General features: G+C 31.8%; 2 protein-coding genes across 9 annotated transcripts in view; one reads left to right on the top strand and one right to left on the bottom strand.

Annotated features, from left to right (window-relative positions):
* LOC143058220 (uncharacterized) overlaps nt 1-25,042 on the bottom strand; it is a 322,046-nt gene that overhangs the window by 186,153 nt on the left and 110,851 nt on the right. The window lies entirely within an intron of this gene.
* LOC143058219 (mitogen-activated protein kinase kinase kinase 13-like) overlaps nt 1-25,042 on the top strand; it is an 81,742-nt gene that overhangs the window by 49,214 nt on the left and 7,486 nt on the right. For 7 of the 8 annotated variants that reach the window (XM_076231681.1, XM_076231684.1, XM_076231682.1 and 4 more), the window contains 10 exons: nt 8,858-9,041; nt 11,405-11,596; nt 14,874-15,032; nt 18,561-18,719; nt 19,249-19,357; nt 19,888-19,997; nt 20,625-20,741; nt 21,341-21,469; nt 23,159-23,990; nt 24,490-24,792. In XM_076231681.1, the coding sequence (XP_076087796.1) occupies nt 8,858-9,041; nt 11,405-11,596; nt 14,874-15,032; nt 18,561-18,719; nt 19,249-19,357; nt 19,888-19,997; nt 20,625-20,741; nt 21,341-21,469; nt 23,159-23,990; nt 24,490-24,792 (2,294 nt within the window). Of the gene's footprint in view, nt 1-4,068; nt 4,370-8,857; nt 9,042-11,404; nt 11,597-14,873; nt 15,033-18,560; nt 18,720-19,248; nt 19,358-19,887; nt 19,998-20,624; nt 20,742-21,340; nt 21,470-23,158; nt 23,991-24,489; nt 24,793-25,042 lie in introns of those variants that run through there. The other variant, XM_076231688.1, reaches the window with a different exon arrangement.

Here is a 25,042-nt window from a genome sequence, read left to right as displayed (position 1 = left end):
GCAAAACCCCCATTGGCATTTTGAAAAGTTGGCAGGTATGTTCCTGACCAGTGCAAAGTTTCAACAATAAAATATATGATGCTTTAAATTTTACAAAGATAGACAACTTTATAGATAAATTTAGTCTTTGCTTTCATTGAATTCTACAAAATCAATTACTGGTATGAAATTGAGCCATTACCCATTAAGGACTATCAAAATATCCTAAAGAATGGTCAGACCTACAGGTCAAGCAGGTTCCACAATAATTATTTCTGTAATTTTCTGCCCATAAAATGGAATCACATGGCATGTTGCTATAACAAGTCCCATAAATAGTCATTGAACTTTGGCCGTATGTCATTATTTTATGACTTGGACGCCTTGTTATTATCCTGACGTTTGACATTAGAGGCTGGATGAATTAGTAAATACAAGACGCCAAATAATTACGGATATAAAACGTATTAGAGAAACAGATGAGGAATAATTAGCAAGTCCAATATTTCAGAGTAGAAATGTTTATGAACCAAATGAATGAAGATGATAATTAGCAAATTCAATATTTTCCAATTACAAATCTTTATTAGCGACTTGTAGAAAAAGATAAAATGAACTTCACCATTCCTTTCGAATACAAGATGGATTTTGATATTGACTTGATCATGATCTTTAGAGTGTTTTAATCAATTCTTCCTGTAATTAAACTTGGTCAGTCAAAGAAATAATTTGTCATTATTGTAATTAAATGAATGTTTTCAACCATTTTCTGTACTGATTATTTGAAGAAACATTTTAATAATCAGTTTAATACAGCTGTTGAGTACTGTTAGAAATTTTGAGTGAAAATTCTCATTTAACCATCCCTAGCTATAAGACATGTATAAAGATCATATTTTCTTCTTTTGAATGAATATGTAAAATGTGTTTAATATAAAAAAGAAGATGTGGTATGATTGCCAATGAGACAACTATCCACAATAAATCGAAATGACACAGACATTAACAACTATAGGTCAGCGTACGGCCTTCAACAATGAACAAAGCCCATACCGCATAGTTAAGCTTCTTAAGTGTTTAAACTTTGCAGTTTGCCTGACTGCATGAAATAACAAAAACTAGCACCTCAAATTAGTTATATAATACCAGTATCAATACTAATTGTTGGTGACTCTTTTGCCTTCAATGATTTGAATATTATGTGTAAAAAAATAATTGATTTGACGGGATGCACTTAGAATTATAAAATTTCACCATCCAATAATACAATTTTACACATCCTCGCTGTGGAAGTCCATTAAAGAATTAAAAGTTAATTACAATTTAAGCCAATTTCTTAATGTTGCATAATACTCACAAAATACAAACAAATGTGTAACCGAGTTCCATTGTTACAATTTTATTTTGCTGAAAAGTGCAATGGTTTTAGATAAATTTATATATATATGGCAGTGCTAAAATTCTCCCCACAAAGTGTGAAAAGATACTGAAGATGTGATGGTTTAAAAAAAAATCTGGTTTCATAATTTTCTTTTACCATATAATGATGCTCTTAAAAGAAGCTAAAGGGAGATAATCCATTGTTTTTTTTCCTCCAACAAACAAATCTGTTACCTAGAAATATTGAACAATCCAATTTTGTTCTTGTTTTTAATTTAGTATTATTGTGGACAGTTCATGATACATTATGTCAGGTATATAGCCTGTGAATTTTGTTGTTGTTGACCAAACTGATGTGCATAGATGCTCACTGTATTTCAGTAGACATTATTCTACAGTCTAACAAAATGCCAACTCCACATTTAATTCATCTGACAATCACAAATGGCATCATTTATGATAATACTTTATTTAAATACTAATATTAGGTCTCTAAAGGTATAATTAATAATGCATCACTATTTCATACACTTGCAAATAAAAGAATTGACTGAAAAATCTTCAGACTGAAACATTTTGAATTTTTTTAGACAAATATATTATTGACTACAAAATACTAACCCCACATTTAAATCTATCTGATGATCAAAAATAGCATTATTGATGGGGATATTATAATTTAGATAGGAATGTTATAACAAGAAGTCTATTCCTCAAGATTGTAAGATTATCCACTTGAAAATGAGATAATTTCTTTTTAAATCTTTTTGCTTACAGGCTGTTCTTTATTAGATATACATGTAATTTTAATTTTAGTTTCTTGTGTATAATTTGGAGTTTAGAATGACGTCCATTATCACTGAACTAGTATAGATATTTATTTAGGGGCCAGCTGAAGGATGCCTCCAGGTGCAGGAGTTTCTCGCTGCATTGAAGACCTATTGGTGACCTTCTGCTGTTGTCTGTTCTATGGTCGGGTTGTTGTCTCTTTGACACATTCCCCATTTCCATTCTCAATTTTATTGTACATACAGTCTACAAAATGCTAACCCCACATTTAATCCATCAGACAATCAAAAACAGCATGCTTTTATGAGGATATTTTGAATTTTATTTCAAGAAATCCATATCTTAAGATTTATAAGAATACATCTATACACTTGCAAATGAGAGAATTTCATTTTAAATCTTTTTGCTAACATTCTGAATTTCATTAGGCAATATTTTGTAGTCTACAAAATGACAACCCCGCATTTAATCCATCCTACGATCACAAATAGCATCATTTGATCTAGCTATATAATATACATTGTTCCAATATTGATTTCGCTGTCGGAAATAATTTCTACAGATCATATCAAGCCGTGCTTCAATTTCCTCGCGTATTGATGGTAAAATTATATAAATACAAAAGTTGGCATTGCACGTCTGTATCTCTGTATGTTATTAAATTGCTTTGTACAATTGGAAGAAGGCATTTTTTGACTCGTTAATGAATGGATTCTTTTTTAATCAAAAAGTCGTCAGGATGTTTAAGATGTGAAAGTTTTGATTTATTTAGTTATATCATTGTCTGTTTAAATATCTAATTGAAAGGAATTCAGACAGATTTTAAAGGAAAACATTTTTGTTCATAATCTCATATTATGGCAAAAGTTAAGGTGACAAGGAAAATGACTATAATAATGGTTCATTTAGAATGGTGTTTAATATACTGGGTTTTTTTTCTCATAAGCTTTCTTTTTGTTTATTTCACATTAAACATTTGTAATAATTAAATTTCTTTTTTTTTTAAATTCTTGATTTGAAATGATTGAAATCACACAACAGAATTCACAAAAAATCTCTTCAAAAGGGGGCAGATAGAAACTACAGATAACTTTACGACCTTGAACAATGAGTAAAGCTATAGAATAACAGGCTCTGTGGCATGACAAAATATAAGAGTTCTGCAAGTTCATTTGTAACGATAAAGTTTTCTTTTGTTATATGGTACTATTACAGTGAAGTTTATAAGCTTTAAGGTCCAAGTATTTTATAACATGCACCAGTAGAGGTAAATTCAACAAAAAAACACCCATAAAAATATATGACAGGTGACTAGCTTAAAATGACGAAAATAGCTATTTCAAGATTTGACACTGCATGTTGTGAGATTTTTATTTTTAATTCTGAAATTTCATTATCTGTTGGTATTTTACCTCAGAAATCAATAAAGTTAACAGCCCTAGAAATAGCCTTTAAATCAATTTATGAGATGCTGAATTACAATTGCTGTAGGATTCAATTTACCCATGTTTTGCAAATATAATAAATCCTGTAGTCATTTCAAGTGAAATAAAAATTCAAAAGTGCAATGAATCTTTAAAATAGTGTCCTCTCCCATGCCAGCAGCTAAAATCAATATAGACTTTTAAAGTACAGGGGTGTTAAAGGGGATATACATACAATGGGAAATAAACTGTTCTCTGGAGCCCATGGTTTTATATTATTATTTCTCTGAACTTACTACACTGTAGGTGTTTTTATTCCCACAGTAAATAGCCTCAATGTGTATTGTATTATAATGATAAATAACCTTTCTACCTATAGTAATAATAGTTAGAAATCAATTTATAAATTTCAGTACATTTAATTTTCGATGGTAGATGTTATTAGTTTCATTACAATTGTAAGACATCCTCTAGCACAGGTCAATATATGTATCTACGACAAATTATATACCATTTATAGAATCAATAAAAAGATGGTAGATTAAAGTCACGATTTCAACAACCTGTTACACCAATAACTTGAATCTGAACGGCCATTTTCTTTTACATTGACGTCAACAATTTTTTGACAACATTACCTGAAAATTCTGTGTTTGTGAAATGATGATTGTGGAAGTTTAATTGTTTGTTTTTCGGATGTTGAATATTTTAATGCGTAAGAAAGATACATGTGGCCATGGGCAGGATAAAACTATGGAAACAGATTTGTTGTTATTTGTGTGGGGATGTATTGAGGGGTATGTGTCTATTTCATCAGCTGTTTATTGTAAACATGTCAACAAAATATAAACATATGTTGTTTTCTTGCATCAATGTATAAGGATACAATTTAAGTCACATTTACTTTAATTTGCTGTGTAACAAACTTCTAAATGTAAAATCAAGTATTTCCATTAAATGCAAGAAAAATTCAGCTTATTAAATACTTTTTGGGGCATTTGTAACACAATTTTCTACAGTGAACTGAACACCTAATGCTATATCCCTACTTTTTGATTGGGACTGTTCAAGCCATTTTTAAAGAGGGTTTCCCAACCCAGGAGAAAAGAGGGGTTTATACCATATGTCCCCATTCAAATGCCTCGATCATCCCCCAAAAAAGGGGGGTTCCGACCCCTGGGCCCTCTCTCTTTTCCATTACTGTTGAACAAAATGTTTTCATATTTGGTCAGCAACTTGTCCGTGATGATTTGTAATGCTATAAAATCTGTGGGACCTCAACTTACCTGCTTTCCTAAACTTTGAATTATGAGTGGGTCACTGGGGTATGCATCCTGTTTAGTGCATTATTAATTTGGTGTTGAAGTTGATATGAATCAGTTAGTGCTACTTAATTCAAAAGTTATATTTTTCAAATTATAAGGCCCTTTGGCTAATTTTCACTGTTTGTGCAACCATAATGAGTAGGGCACAGATTTTCATGATGAAGGTAAAATGGTTTTAAAAGTTCAGGAAAACAACATTAAAACAGAACAGTTGCTTGGAAACATGCATAGAATTTCCCATACTTTCATACTATTTCCACTTCTATTAAAAAAACTGCCCCTATTCAATGTGGCCTATTATCTTTAATGCATGTATACCATTTTACCATCAATAACAAAACCTGAACCTGAGAAAAGAACATTTGGCCAAATATTGAGAACCTGTTCAAAATGTGATCCAAATGTTGAACCTGAAAAGAACACATGCCTAATGGTTTGAACCTGATTTGTCCCAAATTACATAAGAACCAAATTAAAATGTGGTTCATTAAGTGTTGAACCGAAAAAAGACATGGCTTCAATGTTTGAAAGGGATTTGAACATGTCCCAAATCTATATTAGAATCCAATTGAAATGAGATCCAAAAATTGAACCAGAAAAGAACATGGGCCACAGTGTTTGAATCTGACTTTAACATGTCCCAAATATTTGAACCATATTAAAATATAATGAATACGTTAACCACAAAATAACATGGCCTAGATATTTGAACCTGATTTGAACCTGTTCCAAAATATTACAATCCAATTAAAAAGGGATCTAAATACTGTCATCACTGATGTGGAATATAATTCTTAAACCAGAAAAGAGCATTACTCAGCATGGTCTGAAACAGAAAGTTGTTTGAGCATAAGAATTTGCAACAATTTTTCTCACTTTGCGACAACTCTCTCATATTGTGACAAAAACTTTTCCAATCTCATTAAGACAGCAAGTTCTTCTCTCACATTGTGACAACACTTTCTCAACACACATTGTGATGACAAGTTCTCCACACACATTGTGACAACACTTTCTCCACACTCATTGTGACCACAAGTTCTCTTCTAACATTGTGACAACACTTTCTAAACATGTATTGTGACAACAATTTCTAAACATGCATTGTGACAACAATTTCTAAACATGCATTGTGACAACACTTCCTCCACACACATTGTGATTAAAAGTTCTCCTCCCTCATTGTCGACACCACTTTATTAACATGCATTGTGATGACAAGTTCTCCTGTCACATTGTGACAACACTTTCTCAACACATTGTGATGACAAGTTTTCTTCTCAGATTTTGAAAACACTTCCTCCACACACATTCAGACATTAAGTTCTCCTTTCACATTGTGACAACACTTTCTCCACACACATTGTGACAACAAGTTAAATTCCCTCTCAGACTGTGACAACACTTTCTCCACATGCATAATTCAGTATTGTGACAACAAGTTCTCCTCTCAGATTATGACAACACTTTCTCCACACACATTGTGACAACAAGTTCTCCTCTCAGATTATGACAACTCTTTCTCCACACACATTGTGACAACAAGTTCTCCTCTCAGATTATGACAACACTTTCTCCACACACATTGTGACAACATGTTAAATTCCCTCTCCGATTGTGACAACACTTTCTCCACATGCATAATACCTACAGCATGTACAGCATTATGACAACAAGTTCTCCTCTCACATTGTGACAACAGCTATTCTTCTCACATTGAGACTACAACTTTATCTGTCACAACGTCACGACAACTTCTCCACTCACAATGTGACAAGTTCTATCAGGTATGTGAAAGATCTATATTTTTGTTCACTCTTTTTTATGACTTGTGGATAAAATAACGGTATACTTTTTGTGCCCTGTCGAAGAGGAGGGGGCATTAAGTTTACCCTTGACAGTCTACATCTACATGTCCCAAAATTAGTTTCTGGTCTCACTAACTGTAGTTTGCCTCAATCAAATGTTATGAAACTTTTACACAATGCTTATTACCACATAACACAAATAAAGTTTGAATTTGGGTGGCGTCACTTTTACCATTTTTAGAGTTATTTCCTTTTACATATGGACAAATTTAGCAGTTTTTCGTATTTATTCTGTAATTTAAGTTTGCTTCAACCAAATGTTATGAAACTTATACCCAATGCTTAGATCCACAAAACTTAGATACAGTACAAATTTGGATAGTACAAATCTTTGACTGTTCTTGAGTTATGTCCCTTTATAAGATTATATATTCAAGCAGGGGCATCTATAATCTATGTCCCATGGACACATTCCCCTTTTATTTCTTGAAACTCTTCAGTTTGGGAATAGATAATATACCATAGAGAATTATATACTTTGTAAAGCAGTTGAGGGTTCAGAATAAAATGACCCACACCTATTTTTTTTTTTAAATGCTGGGTGTGGCAGATAAAAATTTACACAAAAAAATTATAACGTAAAGTAAAAAGGTGTCACTATGGCTACTTATCAATGCACCCTGATTATAGAACATTTGTGAGAAGGGGGTGGAAGGCAGAAATTGAGAATTTCATTTTAAAATGATGAAAATTGAAACCAATAGAATGCATAATATACTGTATGTTTTAGCTGTTCACATAAAAATATTTCAATCTCAAATAACATAATAAATAACCTACAAGGTTATAAAAAAATCTATATTCAATCCTAAAAAAAGAGTTGATAATAAAAAACTGTTCAAGGTTGTCAGGGAACACACTATTTAAATTAAGTATTGATTATTTATGTCAAATTTCAGACTCCATCTCTGATGTAACATGGTGTTGTATTTTGTTCAAGCTGTCACGCCAAATCATGTGAGATTGTGGAAATATTGATCCCATTTACTGCAGTTAATATTGATTCTATATATAGGCTAAGGCAGATTATAAGGAAATACAGTTATTCAGTATTTATTAAGTAGTGCGTGAACATATTTCTTATTTGGTTTTAGTAAAATTGATCTTTTTCGATTTGTGAAACTTTGGATTCAGATTTTGTTTGGTGTTTTATTAGCAGACGATTAATTTGGGTCAAATGTCAATGAGATATAGCTTACAACCCAATGACACAAATAAAAAGACAAAGGACATCTTAAGGACAACATGTGGTCTTCAACAATAGAAATGAAAACGTCTATACAATATGTCAAGTTCTAAATAACCTAGTCTAAAAAGTTTAAAAGGGATTACGAATATCTTTCATTCAAAAGTTCAATGTAGGATAAAAAACTTAATTCACATAGTTTTTTCACTCCTCCCCTTCTTAGCTTAATTTAAGAAAAATTGATTGACCAATAGGGATACATGTAAAATTGATGTCAGAAAACTTGCAGCAATTTTAACCCCCAAAATATTTGATTTAAGTTTTTTATCCTATATTGATCTTTTGATGTCACTCATAATAATTACCAGAAAAGTGAAAAATCAACAATTATCATCTTTTTATGAAAAAGGATGGCAGAAATACATCTATTTTCCTGGTAAAGAAATATGCAGTAATTAAGGTCAGGTAAAAGCATTCAAATAAAAGCCAACCTACTTGTATATATATATAAAAGCAGTTTGATGTTTTAATAGCAAAATTTGATTTGATTTTTGATTTTTGGTGTATTCATGCCACTTTGAAGCAACGCATTCAAACGGCCAGTTTTTATTGTTGGCGGAATCAAGAGAGCCTGGAGAAAGCCACTGACTTTGGATATGAAAACTGCCAATCATATTCAACTAAGATTGGAGACGAGTGCACTGGCACAAGCGGGGTTTGAACTCACAACCTCTTTACAACCTCTTTACGAATGAAGAAATTTGTTTATATACTCTTAGTCTGGGGCATCAAATTTCAACAATATAAATAAAGATTAAGTACTTTACACAACAGCATACACAAATTCTCATTGTGGAATTGCTGACAGATTACTTTTTTGATATCTATAATTCTTTTTTCTTCTAGATGACTGGGAGATACCATTCGAAAATATTACAGATTTACAATGGTTAGGAAGTGGAGCCCAGGGTGCAGTCTTCCTGGGCAAACTTAACGGAGAAGAAGTTGCTGTTAAAAAAGTCAGGGACGTCCATGAAACGGACATTAAAAATCTTAGAAAACTTAATCATCCAAATATCATTTCATTTAGGTAAGAAAAAATTTCAAAGTCTTTAAATATGAATAACATTTTTTTGTCACCTTAAAAACATGTATTTTAGCCCAAAGTAACACTTAATATTTCTAACAGTTAAATACATGTAGTTTTAAAATTTGTGACTTGCACGTTTTCCCCAACAGAGAAAGAAATTCTAATATTTTCAATTTTAAATACAGTTTTATTAGAAGTATTTTGTGAACAGGGTGACTTTTTCCCCTTAATATCATGCAAAGCTGCAACAGTTCTATTTGTTTATTTTTAAAAGCTTTATATCTATTTCCAGATGAATTTTATAAAAATAATATGCAACAGCTTGCAAAGAGAGGTGTGTTTCTTTTGTTGCCTAAAATATGCATTATATCAGCTCATTGGTCAAGTTCTTGTCTCTTTGACACATTCCCCAATTTCCCTTTTCAATATTAATATTATTTTCATAGCTGCCTTTTCTTTTCAATATTTCCAATTATATAAAAAACACAGATAAAGACTATTTGTAGAGGTTTTATGGTTAATGTTTTATAGGTTTACACTTGTATAGTATTTCAACTATCTCAGAAAATTTATCCCTGAATAAGCAGAAAATCGTACATTAACAACTCCCACATAACATTGTGACGTCAATTTCGATCGGATGTTGTATTTCGGTCAATATTTTCCAACTTGCAGACGACAGTTCAATAATAGTCTTGTTTTTTTTTCTTGTAAACTGTAATAACTCATCGACATTTTATCTTTCTTTTTTTTCGTTGGAGAAGAATTATTATGTTTGAAATTTTATTGAATGTAATTTGAATGAAACTCAATCAACATTTTATCTTTTTTTTTCATCAGAGAAGAATTATTGTGTTTGAAAATTTATTGAATGTAATTTGAATGAAACTCAATTGTTTTAATCCAAGAGAATTTATTATTCATTAATTGATTTATAATATGTAAGAAGACAACAAGATTTTTTTAACATTAAATTTTTAAATTGAATTCAATATTTTAATGGAATCGACACCCTCATAGAATTTGGGGTGGAAATCAAGGCTGATTAAAAATCGATTTGAAATTTAAAAGTACAGATTAAACTATAGTTCTGAAAGATGGTTATTTTCAATTTTATTTTAAACTTTTATTCTGATCTGAAGCATTTTCTCCAGCAGAAATATCTTTAGTAGACAACCTACTAATTAGTTATAGAAACTGTTCATTTTCTGGTCAGATTTAAAAGTAAAAAAGGTGCCTTCTTTTATCAAAGGGATCTTATAAATTGTAACTTTAGAAATTATTGTATGCATTTATTTTTGCAATTTTGTCATTTTTGACTAAAATGTAATTTTAAAATTTGCTAAATTAAGAAATATTCTGTTTATTCATATATAAAATTTTAAAATGCGAGTTTAAATGATTGCCATTATAATCCTCTCCCATTTTCCCGATAATAAAAACATCACAATAATTTTGAATTGACAGTTGTACTTCATTACTACAGCAATTGCTAGCCTGTTTTTCTGTCTGCTTATATTGCTAGTTTACTCTGCAATGCAGAGTCCGTCCGCATCCTCAACCAATTAAAAACTGACCACCACAGGATGTATCCAATTGCATTGAAAGTGTCATTAAACATGGACAAACAAACATAAATCAAAAGTATATAAAATGGAGAATGGAAATGGGGAATGTGTCAAAGAGACAACAACCCGACCATAGAGAATTAAGACAACAGCAGAAGGTCAACAACAGGTCTTCAATGCAGCGAGAAATTCACGCAACCAGAGGCGTCCTTCATCTGGCCCCTTAGCAAATATATATATACTAGTTCAGTGATAATGAACACCATTCTAGACTACAAATTATATATATGTATACCTGACCCTGTATAGAATACACTACAATACATGTGGACTATGTCATTTTATTAACCAGATTTTTGTGACAAAAATGTCAGTTATTGATTTGGGGATGTATGGCGGGGGGGGGGGGGGGGGGGGGGGGGCTCTCCATCCAAGTCAAATTTAAAAGTAAACCATTGAAGGTTTTAGAACAGCCTTCAACACAGAGCCTTGGCTAAAACTAAACAGCAAGCTAAAAAAAGGCCTTCAAAATGACTAGTGTAAAACCATTCAAACAGAAAAACCAAGGATCTAATCTATATCATAAAATTGAGAATGGAAATGGGGAATGTGTCAAAAAGACAACACCCCGACCATAGAACATACAACAGCAGAAGATCACCAACAGGTGTTCAATGCAGCGAGAAATTCCAGCACCCGGGGGCATCCTTCAGCTGGCCCCTAAACAAATATATACTAGTTCAGTGATAATGAATAAATTACCAATATTATAACAATGTTCCATTTTTATTTCAGGGGTGTATGTACCCAAGCACCATGTTACTGCATCATCATGGAATATTGTCCATATGGACAACTTTACGAAATACTCAAAGATGGAAAGGAAATCCCCCCTGCTTTAATATTGGACTGGTCCAAACAGATAGCCAGTGGGATGAACTATCTCCATAGTCATAAAATTATACACAGAGATCTCAAATCACCAAAGTAAGTGTGTACACAAATAATAAACTGATTTCCTGACAACTGGTTGAAAATAATAGACCTGTTTCTTGCCCCCTGGTTGAAAAATAATAAACTGGTTTCCTGCCACCTGGTTGAAAAATGATAAAACGGTTTCTTGCCTCCTGGTGGAGAAATGATAAACTGGTTTCTTGTCTCTTGGTTAGAAAATAATAAAATGATTTCCTGCCACCTGGTTAGAAAACAATAAACTGGTTTCCTGCCACCTGGTTGAAAAAAAATAAACTGGTTTCCTGCCACCGGGTTGAAAAATAATAAATTGTTTTCCTGCCTCCTGGTAGAAAAAAAAGTTTATAGGTTATGTATTAAAAATCGATTTATTTTTAAAAATCTTTAACATAGACTATATAGGTTAAAGCTCTGGACATAAACAGGGCTTAGTCACGACGGGTGCCACATGTGGAGCAGGATCTGCTTACCCTTCCGGAGCACCTGAGATCACCCCTAGTTTTTGGTGGGGTTCGTGTTGTTTATTCTTTAGTTTTCTATGTTGTGTCGTGTGTACTATTGTTTTTCTGTTTGTCTTTTTTATTTTTAGCCATGGCGTTGTCAGTTTGTTTTAGATTTATGAGTTTGACTGTCCCTTTGGTATCTTTCGTCCCTCTTTCAAACATGTCTGTACCTTTATTAAATTCAAAGACTAAACCATATAGTCAGCTATAAAAAGACCCAGACATGACATTTGAAAAAATTCAAACTAGAAAAGAAAGGTCTGATTTATATCAAAAAAATTTAAACAATATATAAAAACAAGTATTCAGACAGCAACCCAAAGTTAATAGTTGATATTTTCGGATACTTAAAATGAAAATGTTAAAGATCTTAAAACAGACAGTCAGCAATATCAAACCAATATTACAGTTGGCTTATAATCTAGTTATCTAAGCAAATTATTCTGTTTACTGTATATTCAGAATATTAAATAACCCAATAATATTAACTTGAATAGGCTACAACATTATTCCCAAGTGTTTAAAAAATTGTCCAATAAAAGCTTTCCATTTGATATATTATCCTTCAGAAACAAATATATAAAGTTGTAAACAATTAATTGCATTTCTGATCTGATCTGAGGTATATGTTTCATCAGAGATTGAATATTAATACATTCCCTTTCAAGCTGTTTGATATGTTAGTTGAGACATCATTTATAGCGTAGCCTTCATCAATTTTCATGATTGGTAAATTATATTGCGGTTTGAAAATAGAAAATCAAATTTATTTCGAAGCATAATATAATAGGTATTTACTGGAAAAGTGATAAATGAGAGACACTTATTCTAAATTCAGTATTTAACTGATTTGTTTTTAATAAATACTGCCTTTACCTTAGGCACCATTTGGACCTGGATGAAAAATAATATATTATTTCTAAGGGAAGAATTTATAGAAAAGAGACAACAACCCGACCATAGAAAAAAAAACAAAAAAAAAACAACAGCAGTAGGTCACCAACAGGTCTTCAATGTAGTGAGAAATTCCCGCACCCGGAGACGTCCTTCAGCTGGCCCCTAAACAAATATATATTAGTTCAGTGATAATGAACGCCATACTAGTTTCCAAATTGTACACAATAAACTAAAATTAAAATAATACAAGACTAACAAAGTCCATAGGCTCCTGACTTGGGACAGGCGCAAAAATGATAAAAGTTGTCTTTTTCAAATTCTCGTCATTTGGGTCTTCTCTTATTTTGTATCTTTTTCAAACAGTTGAATACAGATAAAAAAAGGCTTGAAGATTGCTTATCATTCCTATTGTAAGCTGCCTCAAGGACACAATATAAAACTCTCATTTATTATTTATGAAGTAAAAGTCGTCACAAGTGCAGAAGCATTACACTGTATAATTCTTTTAATCCCAAGAGCCTGTCAAAACGCAATGAAACCCATGAAATTGATTTTTGATGGTTCGTAAACATTATAAATGTTTTCATAATATGATATGCAGAAATATATGTAAGGGGCACAGGACAGGACATGATACAGGGGCACAGGACAGGACATGATACAGGGGCACAGGACAGGACATGATACAAGGGCACAGGACAGGACATGATACAGGGGCACAGGACAGGACATGATACAGGGGCACAGGACAGGACATGATACAAGGGCACAGGACAGGATATGATACAGGGGCACAGGACAGGACATGATACAGGGGCACAGGACAGGACATGATACTGTAAACCAAATTATTTTCACAAATACTTTATTTCGTGTTTAGTTCTTCTTAATCCATTTCGTGGCAATTTAATTTCGCAATTCTTAAATTGTCTCTACAATGAAGATAGTTAAGGAAAAATCAAAGTTTTACATATTTGTGGCGGTTTATATTCACGTTATTTTTCTACTCGCAAAAGTTGCAAAAATAATTTAAATTGCTCTCAAAAATTAGTTGGTTTACAGTAGTTAAAACAATTTGGTAATGAAGTTGCGTAACAGTGCAGAAATGTCACACATCAATGTTAATGAGTGCTTATTTATCGATGAAATGCACAAGTCTAGACAATTATCACAACGTTTTGTAGGGGTAAAAATAGTTCTCCCAATTTATTGCATTTCATATTCTAAACCCAAAAACTGTGTAATAAGACAAAATTGACAATAAAAGAAAAATGGCTTCCTTAATATACTTGCTGATGAAGTCAGCATTGATGTAAAATTAATGCCATTATTCTATATGTATATCATGAATTATATATAGCCCAAATAAACTGAATACAATCATGGTCAATTTTGTCAGTCACCTGCCATGTACATTAAATAAACACTGTAATGGTCTTTAACAATAATGAAGGAGATAGCTTGAGTATTTCTGCTCTAAAAATTCTTAAATACATTAATTGTGTAGTCCATGTGTATTTATAGTAATTGTGTATTTCTTGTACATTTGTAGTGTCTTAATTTTGTATTCCTTTCATGTATTTATTGTCTTAATTGTATTCCTAACATTTAATTTGCTGTTTCGGAATCTAATGCATTCTGGGTAATATTTTCAAAACCGTACACCAAAACGTTGTAATTGGTCAAACATGTTATAAACAATGGAAATTCAACCAATGACGTAACGTTATTTTCTTTTTAGTGTACGAACAAAGATATTACCCATAGTCCTTAAGATTCTGAAAAGGCGAAGTTATTCATATTTGTGTATTTCTTATGTATTTATTGTCTGAATTGTGTATTCCATATATGGTCTATTGTTTATTAATTGTGTATTCCTTGTGTATTTGTAGTGTCTTGGTTGCCAAGAATGATATTGTTAAGATATCAGATTTCGGGACAAGCCGGACATGGAATGAAAAAAGTACCAAAATGTCATTTGCTGGAACAGTGGCATGGATGGCTCCAGAGGTCATCCGAAATGAACCATGTTCAGAGAAAGTTGACATATGGTAAGAAAAATATTATTTAAACAAATTCTAATTAAATGAGATTTCTTAGGAACATATAATTTGAACATACCTGCCAACTTTTCAAAATGCCCATGGGGGTTTTATGTGAAATGTGATTCTTATCGTCCTACAAAACTTTCAAGGGGCCTTCAAATATATTCTAATGTGTTTTTTTTTGGTTTCTTCATGCTTTAACAAGCTCATAGCCATTGTTAAATTAATTGGTTTTTTTGTCGAGCCTGCAACTTTTGTTGCAGAAAGCTCGACATAAGGATAGTGATCCGGCGGCGGCGGCGTTAGCTAACTTCTTAAAAGCTTTATATTTTAGAAGGTGGAAGACCTGGATGCTTCATACTTTGTATATAGATGCCTCATGTTACGAAGTTTCCGTCAGTCACATGTCCAATGTCCTTGACCTCATTTTCATGGTTCAGTGACCACTTGAAAAAAGTTCAGATTTTTTGTAATGTTGAATTCTCTCTTATTATAAGTAATAGGATAACTATATTTGATATGTGTGTACCTTGAAAGGTCCTCATGTCTGTCAGACAGTTTTCACTTGACCTTGACCTCATTTCATGGATCAGTGAACAAGGTTAAGTTTTGGTGGTCAAGTCCATATCTCAGATACTACAAGCAATAGGGCTAGTATATTTGGTGTATGGAAGGACTGTAAGGTGTACATGTCCAACTGGCAGGTGTCATTTGACCTTGACCTCATTTTCATGGTTCAGTGGTTAGAGTAAAATTTTTGTGTTTTGGTCTGTTTTTCTCATACTATATGCAATAGGTCTACTATATTTGTTGTATGGAATGATTGTAAGGTGTACCTATCTAGCGGGCAGATGTCATGTAACCTTGACCTCATTTTCATGGTTCAGTGGTCAAAGTTAAGTTTTTGAGTTTTGGTCTTTTTATCTAATACTATATGCCATAGGCCATCTATATTTGGTGTATGGAAATATTTTATGATCTTTATGTCAGTCGCGCAGGTTTTATTTGACTGTGACCTGATTTTCACGGTTCATTGCACAGTGTTAAGTTTTTGTGTTTTGGTCTATTTTTCTTAAACTATAAGTAATAGGTCAACTATATATGTTGTATAGAAGCATTGTTAGCTGTACATGTCTGCCTGGCATGGTTCATCTGACCTTGACCTCATTTTCAAGGTTCATTGGTCTTTGTTTAGTTATCTTGGTTAATGTTAAGTTTATGTGACAGTTGTATTAAAGCTTAGCTTTATACTTAGGACTATCAACATAATATCAATGATTAGTATAGAAGGCGAGACATTTCAGCGTGTGCACTCTTGTTTTAAAATAGTGGACAAAATTGCTCTTACAAAATTTCCACTTGGGAGCCTCCTTGGGGGAAATCCCCCGCAAATAGTGACAGTTGGCGGGTATGTTTGAAGGTCTTTGCTTAAACAAAAAATGGATGTTATTTTTAGATATTATTGATGCAAAAGAAAATCAAACAAACAAAACTATGTAAGAACACCATATATACTTCAATAAATTATATACACATGCATTTTAGAATTCAAAATTGTGTGGACCCAAATGGGATCATGGAAACACATAGAAACAGTAATACAAATCATACTTATATAAACTGCCTTTTAGAAATAAAAAGATAATACTGAACTAGTATATATTTGTTTAGGGGCCAGCTGAAGGACGCCTCCGGGTGCGGGAATTTCTCGCTACCTTGAAGACCTGTTGGTGACCTTCTGCTGTTGTTTTTTTCTATGGTCTGGTTGTTGTCTCTTTGGCACATTCCCCATTTCCATTCTCAATTTTATAAATGAAATTGGTATAATAGTTGAGCAAGAAGATTATATAGCTAGTCTAGATCTAAAAATCATCTTCTTAAAATCTAAACTAGATTATTTAAATCTATATCAATTGATATTCAAAACATGATTACACAATTTAAATCAAACTTTAACATTTAATCTTAATCTTTATAAAACATGTACAATTTGTGTTCGATTATTTTAATGTATAAAAAAATGGAGTTCAAAATGTTTGATGGATGCACATTTCAAATCAAGCATTGACATTTATTTCAATTTTAATGCTTTCACATGCATTTTTTTTTTTTGCATGTAAGGATTGCAAATTCAATAAATAAAAGAAATAAGGAAATTCAGAGAGGGACTCATAGTAACTCTTAATCTCCATAAAACTCATTGCAGATTATTCATATTGTGTAGAAAACAGTATTAAATCCATAATAACACACTTTAATTCATAGTTTGACATTTATTCAAATTTATGTTACCATAAAACCTCAATATTTAATGTTTATATTTCCTTGCTAATAGAACCATTAGAAATGTATTTGTTTTATTAAAAAAAATTGCAAATGTGTTAGTTTAATGCAGTTTTTAAATATATTAGAGAGAACTCAGAACTGAGAATTATTGATTTAGCTTCTTATAGTTTTATAATTTTGATTGAAATTGAAATAAGCCAATATATTGGCTACTGAATTGAGAATAAATGATTTTTAATTGATATGGATGTGCAAAGTTTGCAAATAAAAGCAATGGATTGACCCAGTTTCACTTAAGCTTACACTGCAAATTTAGAAATTATTTCATGTTCAAGATTACAAATGAGAGTATTGTGTAGAAAACAGTATTAAATCCATAATAACACACTTTAATTCATAGTTTGACATTTATTCAAATTTATGTTACCATAAAACCTCAATATTTAATGTTTATATTTCCTTGCTAACAGAACCATTAGAAATGTATTTGTTTTATTAAAAAAAAAAGCAAATGTGTTAGTTTAATGCAGTTTTTAAATATATTAGAGAGAACTCAGAACTGAGAATTATTGATTTAGCTTCTTATAGTTTTATAATTTTGATTGAAATTGAAATAAGCCAATATATTGGCTACTGAATTGAGAATAAATGATTTTTAATTGATATGGATGTGCAAAGTTTGCAAATAAAAGCAATGGATTGACCCAGTTTCACTTAAGCTTACACTGCAAATTTAGAAATTATTTCATGTTCAAGATTACAAATGAGATGCTCAATTAGTTGCATTATTTGAAATAGTTTCTAAATTTACAGTATTTAGTCATGTGGGTCCTCAATGTTCTTCAACTTCCTACTTTATTTGATCTTTTTTAACTTTTGATTCCAGCTTCACTACAGAGTCTTTTGTAGACAATAGTTATCAAAGGTATCAGGATTATAATTTAGTACGCCAGACGCGCGTTTCGTCTACATAAGACTCATCAGTGACGCTCATATCAAAATATGTATAAAGCCGAACAATTACAAAGTTGAAGAGCATTGAGGATCCAAAATTCCAAAACGTTGTGCCAAATACGCTAAGGTGATCTATGCCTGGGATAAGAAAATCCTTAGTTTTTGAAAAAATCAAAGTTTTGTAAACAGGAAATTTTAAAATGACCACAAATGCACGTCTGGTGTACAATATTTTAATCCTGGTATCTTTGATGAGTTTATTATCACAAACAAAATACACTTTTCTTTTTTTAGGTCATTTGGTGTTGTCTTATGGGAGTTATTATCAGGAGAAATCCCGTATAAAGACGTAGATTCCTCAGCAATAATATGGGGAGTAGGAAGTAACAGCCTTCATTTACCTGTGCCATCCTCCTGCCCCGAGGGCTTCAAACTGCTGATGAGACAGTGTTGGTAAGTATTTAGCTGAGATTCTAGCCTGAATTAGGCTCATCAAATTTTAAGCCAATTATAATAGTCAAAATATAAACAGTGTTGGTATGTATTTAGTCCAAGATCCTATCCTTGTGGTCATAAAAATTTCTAGCATGATTTTTGTACTCAAACTCAGAAATCAACCAATCAAAATATTTGATTTGGTGTTGCAAGCACACATTTTGCACTCTAAGTACTAGGTCAAGTTTTATGACGTAGAACACTTGTTCATAGTTACAAAGAAGATCAAGGACGAATGTAAATACTAGTTTACGATTATTTGATGTAAAGAATAATGCATTGTGGGATAACATGGATTTTTTCAATTGATATCTGAGAAAATTCAAATTTCCAGTAAAAGAGGACAAAAGTTCCTAAGACAGTGGTTGATCAAAGAATAATCTCAAACTGCATAACCTTATGAGTTTTTTTTTCTTTTTATAGAATAACAATTTAGAAATCAGTGTGTTTAAAAATCAATAATAAAAATCTTCTAAAATATTTTCAGGTCTCCCAAAGCAAGAAATAGACCATCTTTCAGACAGATTTTAATGCACCTAGAAATTGCCTCCCCTGAACTACTCAACTTCAAACATCAAGATTTTATTGAAGCACAGGTAAGGATTGAATAACTTTTTACATGCAATGTTTTCATTTGGTACAGAATATCATTAACTCATGTGTACTTACTCAAATTGTTGCAGTTGGCAGTGTATTATCTAAAATGACAATTTTGGGCATGAAAAATAAACACAAAATCAAATAATAATGTGGATTGTTGTATTTAGCCCAAGTCATCATTTCTAGAAAAAACCCAATAGAAAATAAAATTATTTGTCACCTGACTTTGGATTTTGTATAAATACTACAGGAGAGGTTAATAATACCAAAGGGACTTTCAATCTCATTAGTCTAAAAAAAAAGATCTGACGATGCAATGGCAAAAAATTAAAGGAATGACATACACAAAACACAGCATAGAAAACTATGTCACCTGTCATGTTGCTGATGTTAGTACAAAACTGGTGATAAGTCACATTTGAAAAAAGAGGATAAGATTGTGGTTACAACCTGTCACATGACTGAATTGTATAATAAAATGTATTAAATGACCAATCACATGACTTTGAAATATTGAATATTGTAGATTATATGGAAAGAAGAAATTAAGGAACAGTTACAGTTAATCAGATGTGAAGGAACACACATGCCCCACCTAGAGGAGGAGCTAGTCAAGAGAAGGAGGGAGGAGCTAAGGTAAAATATTACTTATATCATACCCGTCTTACATGGGTATGACTAATAGCAAAAATATACCCCTTATCCTGCTGCAAACTTAAAAAAACAGATAGTGGAAATCAAAGAGAGAAAAAATATGTGATCTGCTGGAAAATAACCAATGTAAAACTGAAAAGAATAAATTTTACTTCTGTTCTTCAACATAAAGGTCTTCAGTGATTAACCAAGAAGCAGGTCAAATTAATCCCTTACATTTACTTATGCTTGCCTCTGATATTTATAGAAAAAAGGAAACTCTTTTATATGTAACTGGCCTTCTAAATAGTAAAATTTATTTTATTATTAGTTGTAAATAGGAGAACCAAGTTGAAATTTTCCTCAATACACAAAAAATCGTACCTAAGAAAATAAGGGCAGGAGGAAAGGAAGGGACTCAAAATATCCCTACAACCAAGAACCATTTTTTAAGATAATTTTGCATAATGGTAATAGATGCATATTCTGAAAAAAGACCAAATGACCCTCATTCAATATTTAAACTTCCCTTCCTACCCTCCCACATACATTTTAATGGAATAGCCTTACATGAATTCACAGTATCTAAAATAGTTTTCAACATACTTATATTTGAGATTGTTATTACAGACATGCACAAGATGTGAGAGATCATTATGAAAGAAAGTTGGAGAGAGCCAATAATTTGTACATGGAACTGACAGCCTGCATGTTACAGTTGGAAAAAAGAGAAAGGGAGCTAATCAAGTATGTAATTTCTTGTGGTTTATTATGAAAAAGTCTGTAAACATTGAACATTAAATTTTAAAAGATCAATATTTATTTGTTCTGACACAAAATTTTCAGGGAAAAATATCATTTCTTAAAGCCTAAAAAGATAATGACGTTTCTAAGAGGCTAATAGAGCAATATCATCACTTTGAGGCCATATAAGTAACACAATTTTTTTATTCATTCAGTTGTTCTTCCAATGATATCTTTGACATTAGATTTTTCTCACACTAAATGGAATATCATTTTATTTGTACAACCTTTTAAGCATTCATCAACCATTTAATGAAATATCTATTTCATATATTATCATTGATCCAAAAATTGTCAATTTTAACTTTAATATTGTAGAAAGTAACAATTGGTTAAAGGGAAATAACCCTACATTAATCAAAAATAAACTTATTGTGATGCCATTTGAAAATGTCTTAGAAAATAAAAGTAGACAAGTTAAAAAATGATAACTAAATTTAAAAATAAAAACAAAATAAAGGTTATGTTATTGAAGTGTGATAAAGAAAAAAATATTGATGCAAGTTGTTCAAAACTTAATTTTAATCAAATTCTGTTTGTAGGAGAGAACAACAGCTTGCTATGTATGCAAAGAAAAGGAAAAGTATTGTAAGACCAGTAATTAGAGCTCAAGAGAGATTGGAAAGATTGAGTAAAAAGAGATCTTACAAGTCAGGTTCTGAACCTACAAGGTATTACTAAATTAATGAGTCAGTCTCTGACCTTATTCTATTTTTGTTGAAATTTCAATTTGTGGTTTTACAAAAGTCTACAAACAAGCTTATAACCGATTTGTTCTTTGTTGAACATTTCTGTTTATCCATACCAGGGCTTCCAAAACGGTCATATATTCCGGACATTTGTTTAATGTCCGGTAAAAGTACGGCTGGGCAAAGCGTGAAACGGTCATATACTTTTTAGTTTTCAAGGCTTTTTCGGTCATTTTAACATAATTCTCGATCTTTTTGACCTTTTGGCTTTAACATCCACACTTTTCCGGTCATAAAAGTGACATGATAATTAATTACTATCAAAACAATCCCTACTTCAATACTTCCTAATTTTAATCAAGGCTAATTAGTTGTTGGACAGCTGAAATCTACCTGTTCAGGTAACAGGTGAACAATTTTCAGTACCGGACATTGTATAAATTGATCGGTCTATTCACAATTATTTTCTTTCATTTCAGCGGTTTGTATCTAATTGATTTAGTCTAAAAGATTAAAATTATAAGAAAGTAGTTTATCCCATGATTTGATGAAAAATTTAAAAAGGTTTTAAATGAAAAATCGTCAGAACTATGTTGTCTGAACTAGAACACGTGTGCGCATGTGCACAGGTAGGAAATTTAATTATGCATTCTACATTTCTTCAAAAATGCTAAAATTATCATTGATACCTGTATCTAACGTTCATTTTAAGTATTTTGTTGAAGAAATAACGTGGAAAGAGCTTCTTCGCTCAGTCAAGCTTTGTAAATGTACAAGGATTTTACGTATCTGTTTATGGTCCATGTTTTACCATTGTCAAGTCAACATCCGGTTTGAGAAAAATGTGATTTTAAAAACCAAAGTAAAGTTTTTGACAATGTCATTTTGCACAAATAAAGAGTCTTGGGCAGATATATGAGCACGCTGATATGCACACTTTGAATGATGCACTGCCAATTTAACAGTTTACACCCGAACATCAAATCATATAAAAGTAAAGTTTAAAATCGTTTTTTTTTAATCTAATGTCAATCATTGGAATGGCCATCTGATTACCATAATTGCCTTTTGTGACTAAGTCTTAAGGAATTAAAATCGGAATCAGATTTAAAATGTCCGGCTGGCTCAAATATTTTTTGGAAGCCCTGATCCATACCCATAAAATACATGAACATTGGTATTCAAAGTTACTGTAAGCATCAAAGAGACAGCAAAATAGCAACAAAAATAACCAAAGGACATCTATAATATTTATGTAGGATTTACTAGAAATACTGCTCATCTATAAAAGAAAATGATACACACATCTTTAGGTAGTACAAAGCATTATTTTAAGAAACAGTTTCTTAGCCATTGAGATGTTGAGGGTTTGAACAAAAGACAGGAAACCAACAACACAAATAAAAGCATTTACTAGTCAATGCTATTATTCTGTTTTTATCCAAGATAAGCTTCTATACCATATGTTAAAAAGTCTATACAAGTTTTTATTAGCTTTCATCTACTTTTAAATATTTGCCATTAACATCAAATGTGTTTTAAGAAAATATAAAACACAAACATTTTAACAAGTTTCCTGGCTTAGTATAAAAATATTAACAAGAACTAAACTAGATTTTTGAGTACTAAATCTTCTTTGCTTTTTATGAAAAAAATCTTTTTTCTTTTCAGTCCAGAGAATATAAATATGGATAGTAGTTTAACAACAAGTTCAGAACTTGTACTGCCGTCTCCAACTAAACTCAGAATGAGAAAAAGCCGCCATCGAAGGGGTAGTAAAGGATCTTTAAGCAGTATCTTTTCAAGTCCGGCAAAAAGTCCAACAAAAGATGCTCTTCATGAGGAATTACATGCTAAGCAAATGCAGTTACAACGTGATCCAAGAACTGTAGCCCCTGGAGTTTTTAAATATCTAGGGCCAGGTACGGCAGTGAGGGAATATCATTCAATGGACCAGCATGTTTTTTGTCATGAAGGTCATGACTTTGGTTGTCTTGACGATGAAGGATACGACTGTCAAAATTGTGACGAGGATTTAAAGGATAAAAATTTAAACGACGTGTGTTTTGGGTGTGAGGGAGTTTGTAGTGATAATACTTGTAGCAGTAAAAGATCTAGTAGAATAAGTGTTGACGATAGTCCAACTGCTGACACAGCGGCCTCGTCAAGTCCGAGTCCTGTCGTAGAGTCAAAAAGTTTAATTGGAATTGAAAACCAAAACATTGAGAATGTGAATGAATCAAAACCATCGTTACGGGAAAAAGATTCAAATGAGAATTTAAACTGTTCTTTTGACACGGAAACTACTACAGAAAATTTAACGACCACAACAAATGATGTGAATACTGACGATAACACAATTATAAATACTGCGTTGAATCGTAGATTAAGTGATCCTCGGAGTTCTCCTTCTTTAAATATAAATTCACATAGGATGGATAGCACAGATTCAGAGCCAGTAAATGTACGAATGAGAGAAAGGAAGACATTTAGAACTGTAAAGGTACGGTAATGTATTAATAGCAGTAAATTGTGTTGCCTCCGTGCCCTTGGGTTTTGTTAATGTTTATAAGATCATTAGGATCTTTGTCAAATTTTCATGGAATTTTAAGAAACTTGAAAAAAGCTGACCGGATGCATGTTTTTATGGAACAGTCTGCATTAAATTACTGAATTTATGCATACATTTGAAAAAAACATCCTTGAATGTTGATAAACTTAGTAACTTTTATGACCTTAGGGAAGACTTTTTGTTTAACATTGCTGATCGTAGTATAGTTTATATATTTTGTAGACTTTAAGCATTTGTTGATACAAGTTTTATTAAGGTGAAAATTGTCATTATACAGAATAGAAGCATTAGGAACAGTATATAATTGAATAAAAAAATTTATAGCTTCCATTTCCTAAAACAAAGTAACTGTTATTGACACCCATCAGTTCAGTCATATGTCAAATTAGATCACATGTGTGCAACTTATATCAAATGATTTTAATTTCAGCATTCTGAAGACTCGTGGTCTGAAGAAGAAGGGGAAGTAAGTGAGGATGACATTCGTAGGAACAGACAGTCTTATTGTTCAACATTGAGTTCGGAAGGTATTCTTTCAGAGGAAGAAAATACTAGTGAACATTCGGAACAATTAACTCCAGACGGATTACTATCTACGAACAGTTCAGAAAACTTACATTTAGAATTAGCAAATTGTGCCGTGATTCATGTGTCCGATGGACTTTCTGATCGAGAATATACAGTACGAAAAATGAGGGATCAAGTTTCTGTATCTCCGGAACATTTGTATGAGGTAATTTAATGAAAATGCTTTCTTGAAAAATAAATTCTTATTACAGTAGAAAATGAAATTACAAAAAGTTGAAAGTTTAGAATACTGTAAATTCAGAAATTATTGCGATGTTTTTATTATTGCGAAAAAAGGCGACACAGAATTATAATCGCAATAGTTTAAACTCGCATTTTGATTTTTTTTTTACATGAATTAAATAGGATTTTTCTCAATATCACAAATATTAAAATCGCATTTTAGTTTAAAGTCA

Source organism: Mytilus galloprovincialis, chromosome 14, assembly GCF_965363235.1.
Source record: "Mytilus galloprovincialis chromosome 14, xbMytGall1.hap1.1, whole genome shotgun sequence".
Taxonomy (NCBI): domain Eukaryota; kingdom Metazoa; phylum Mollusca; class Bivalvia; order Mytilida; family Mytilidae; genus Mytilus; species Mytilus galloprovincialis.
Note: the sequence above shows the minus strand (reverse complement) of the source record. Positions and strands in the feature narration are given on the sequence as shown.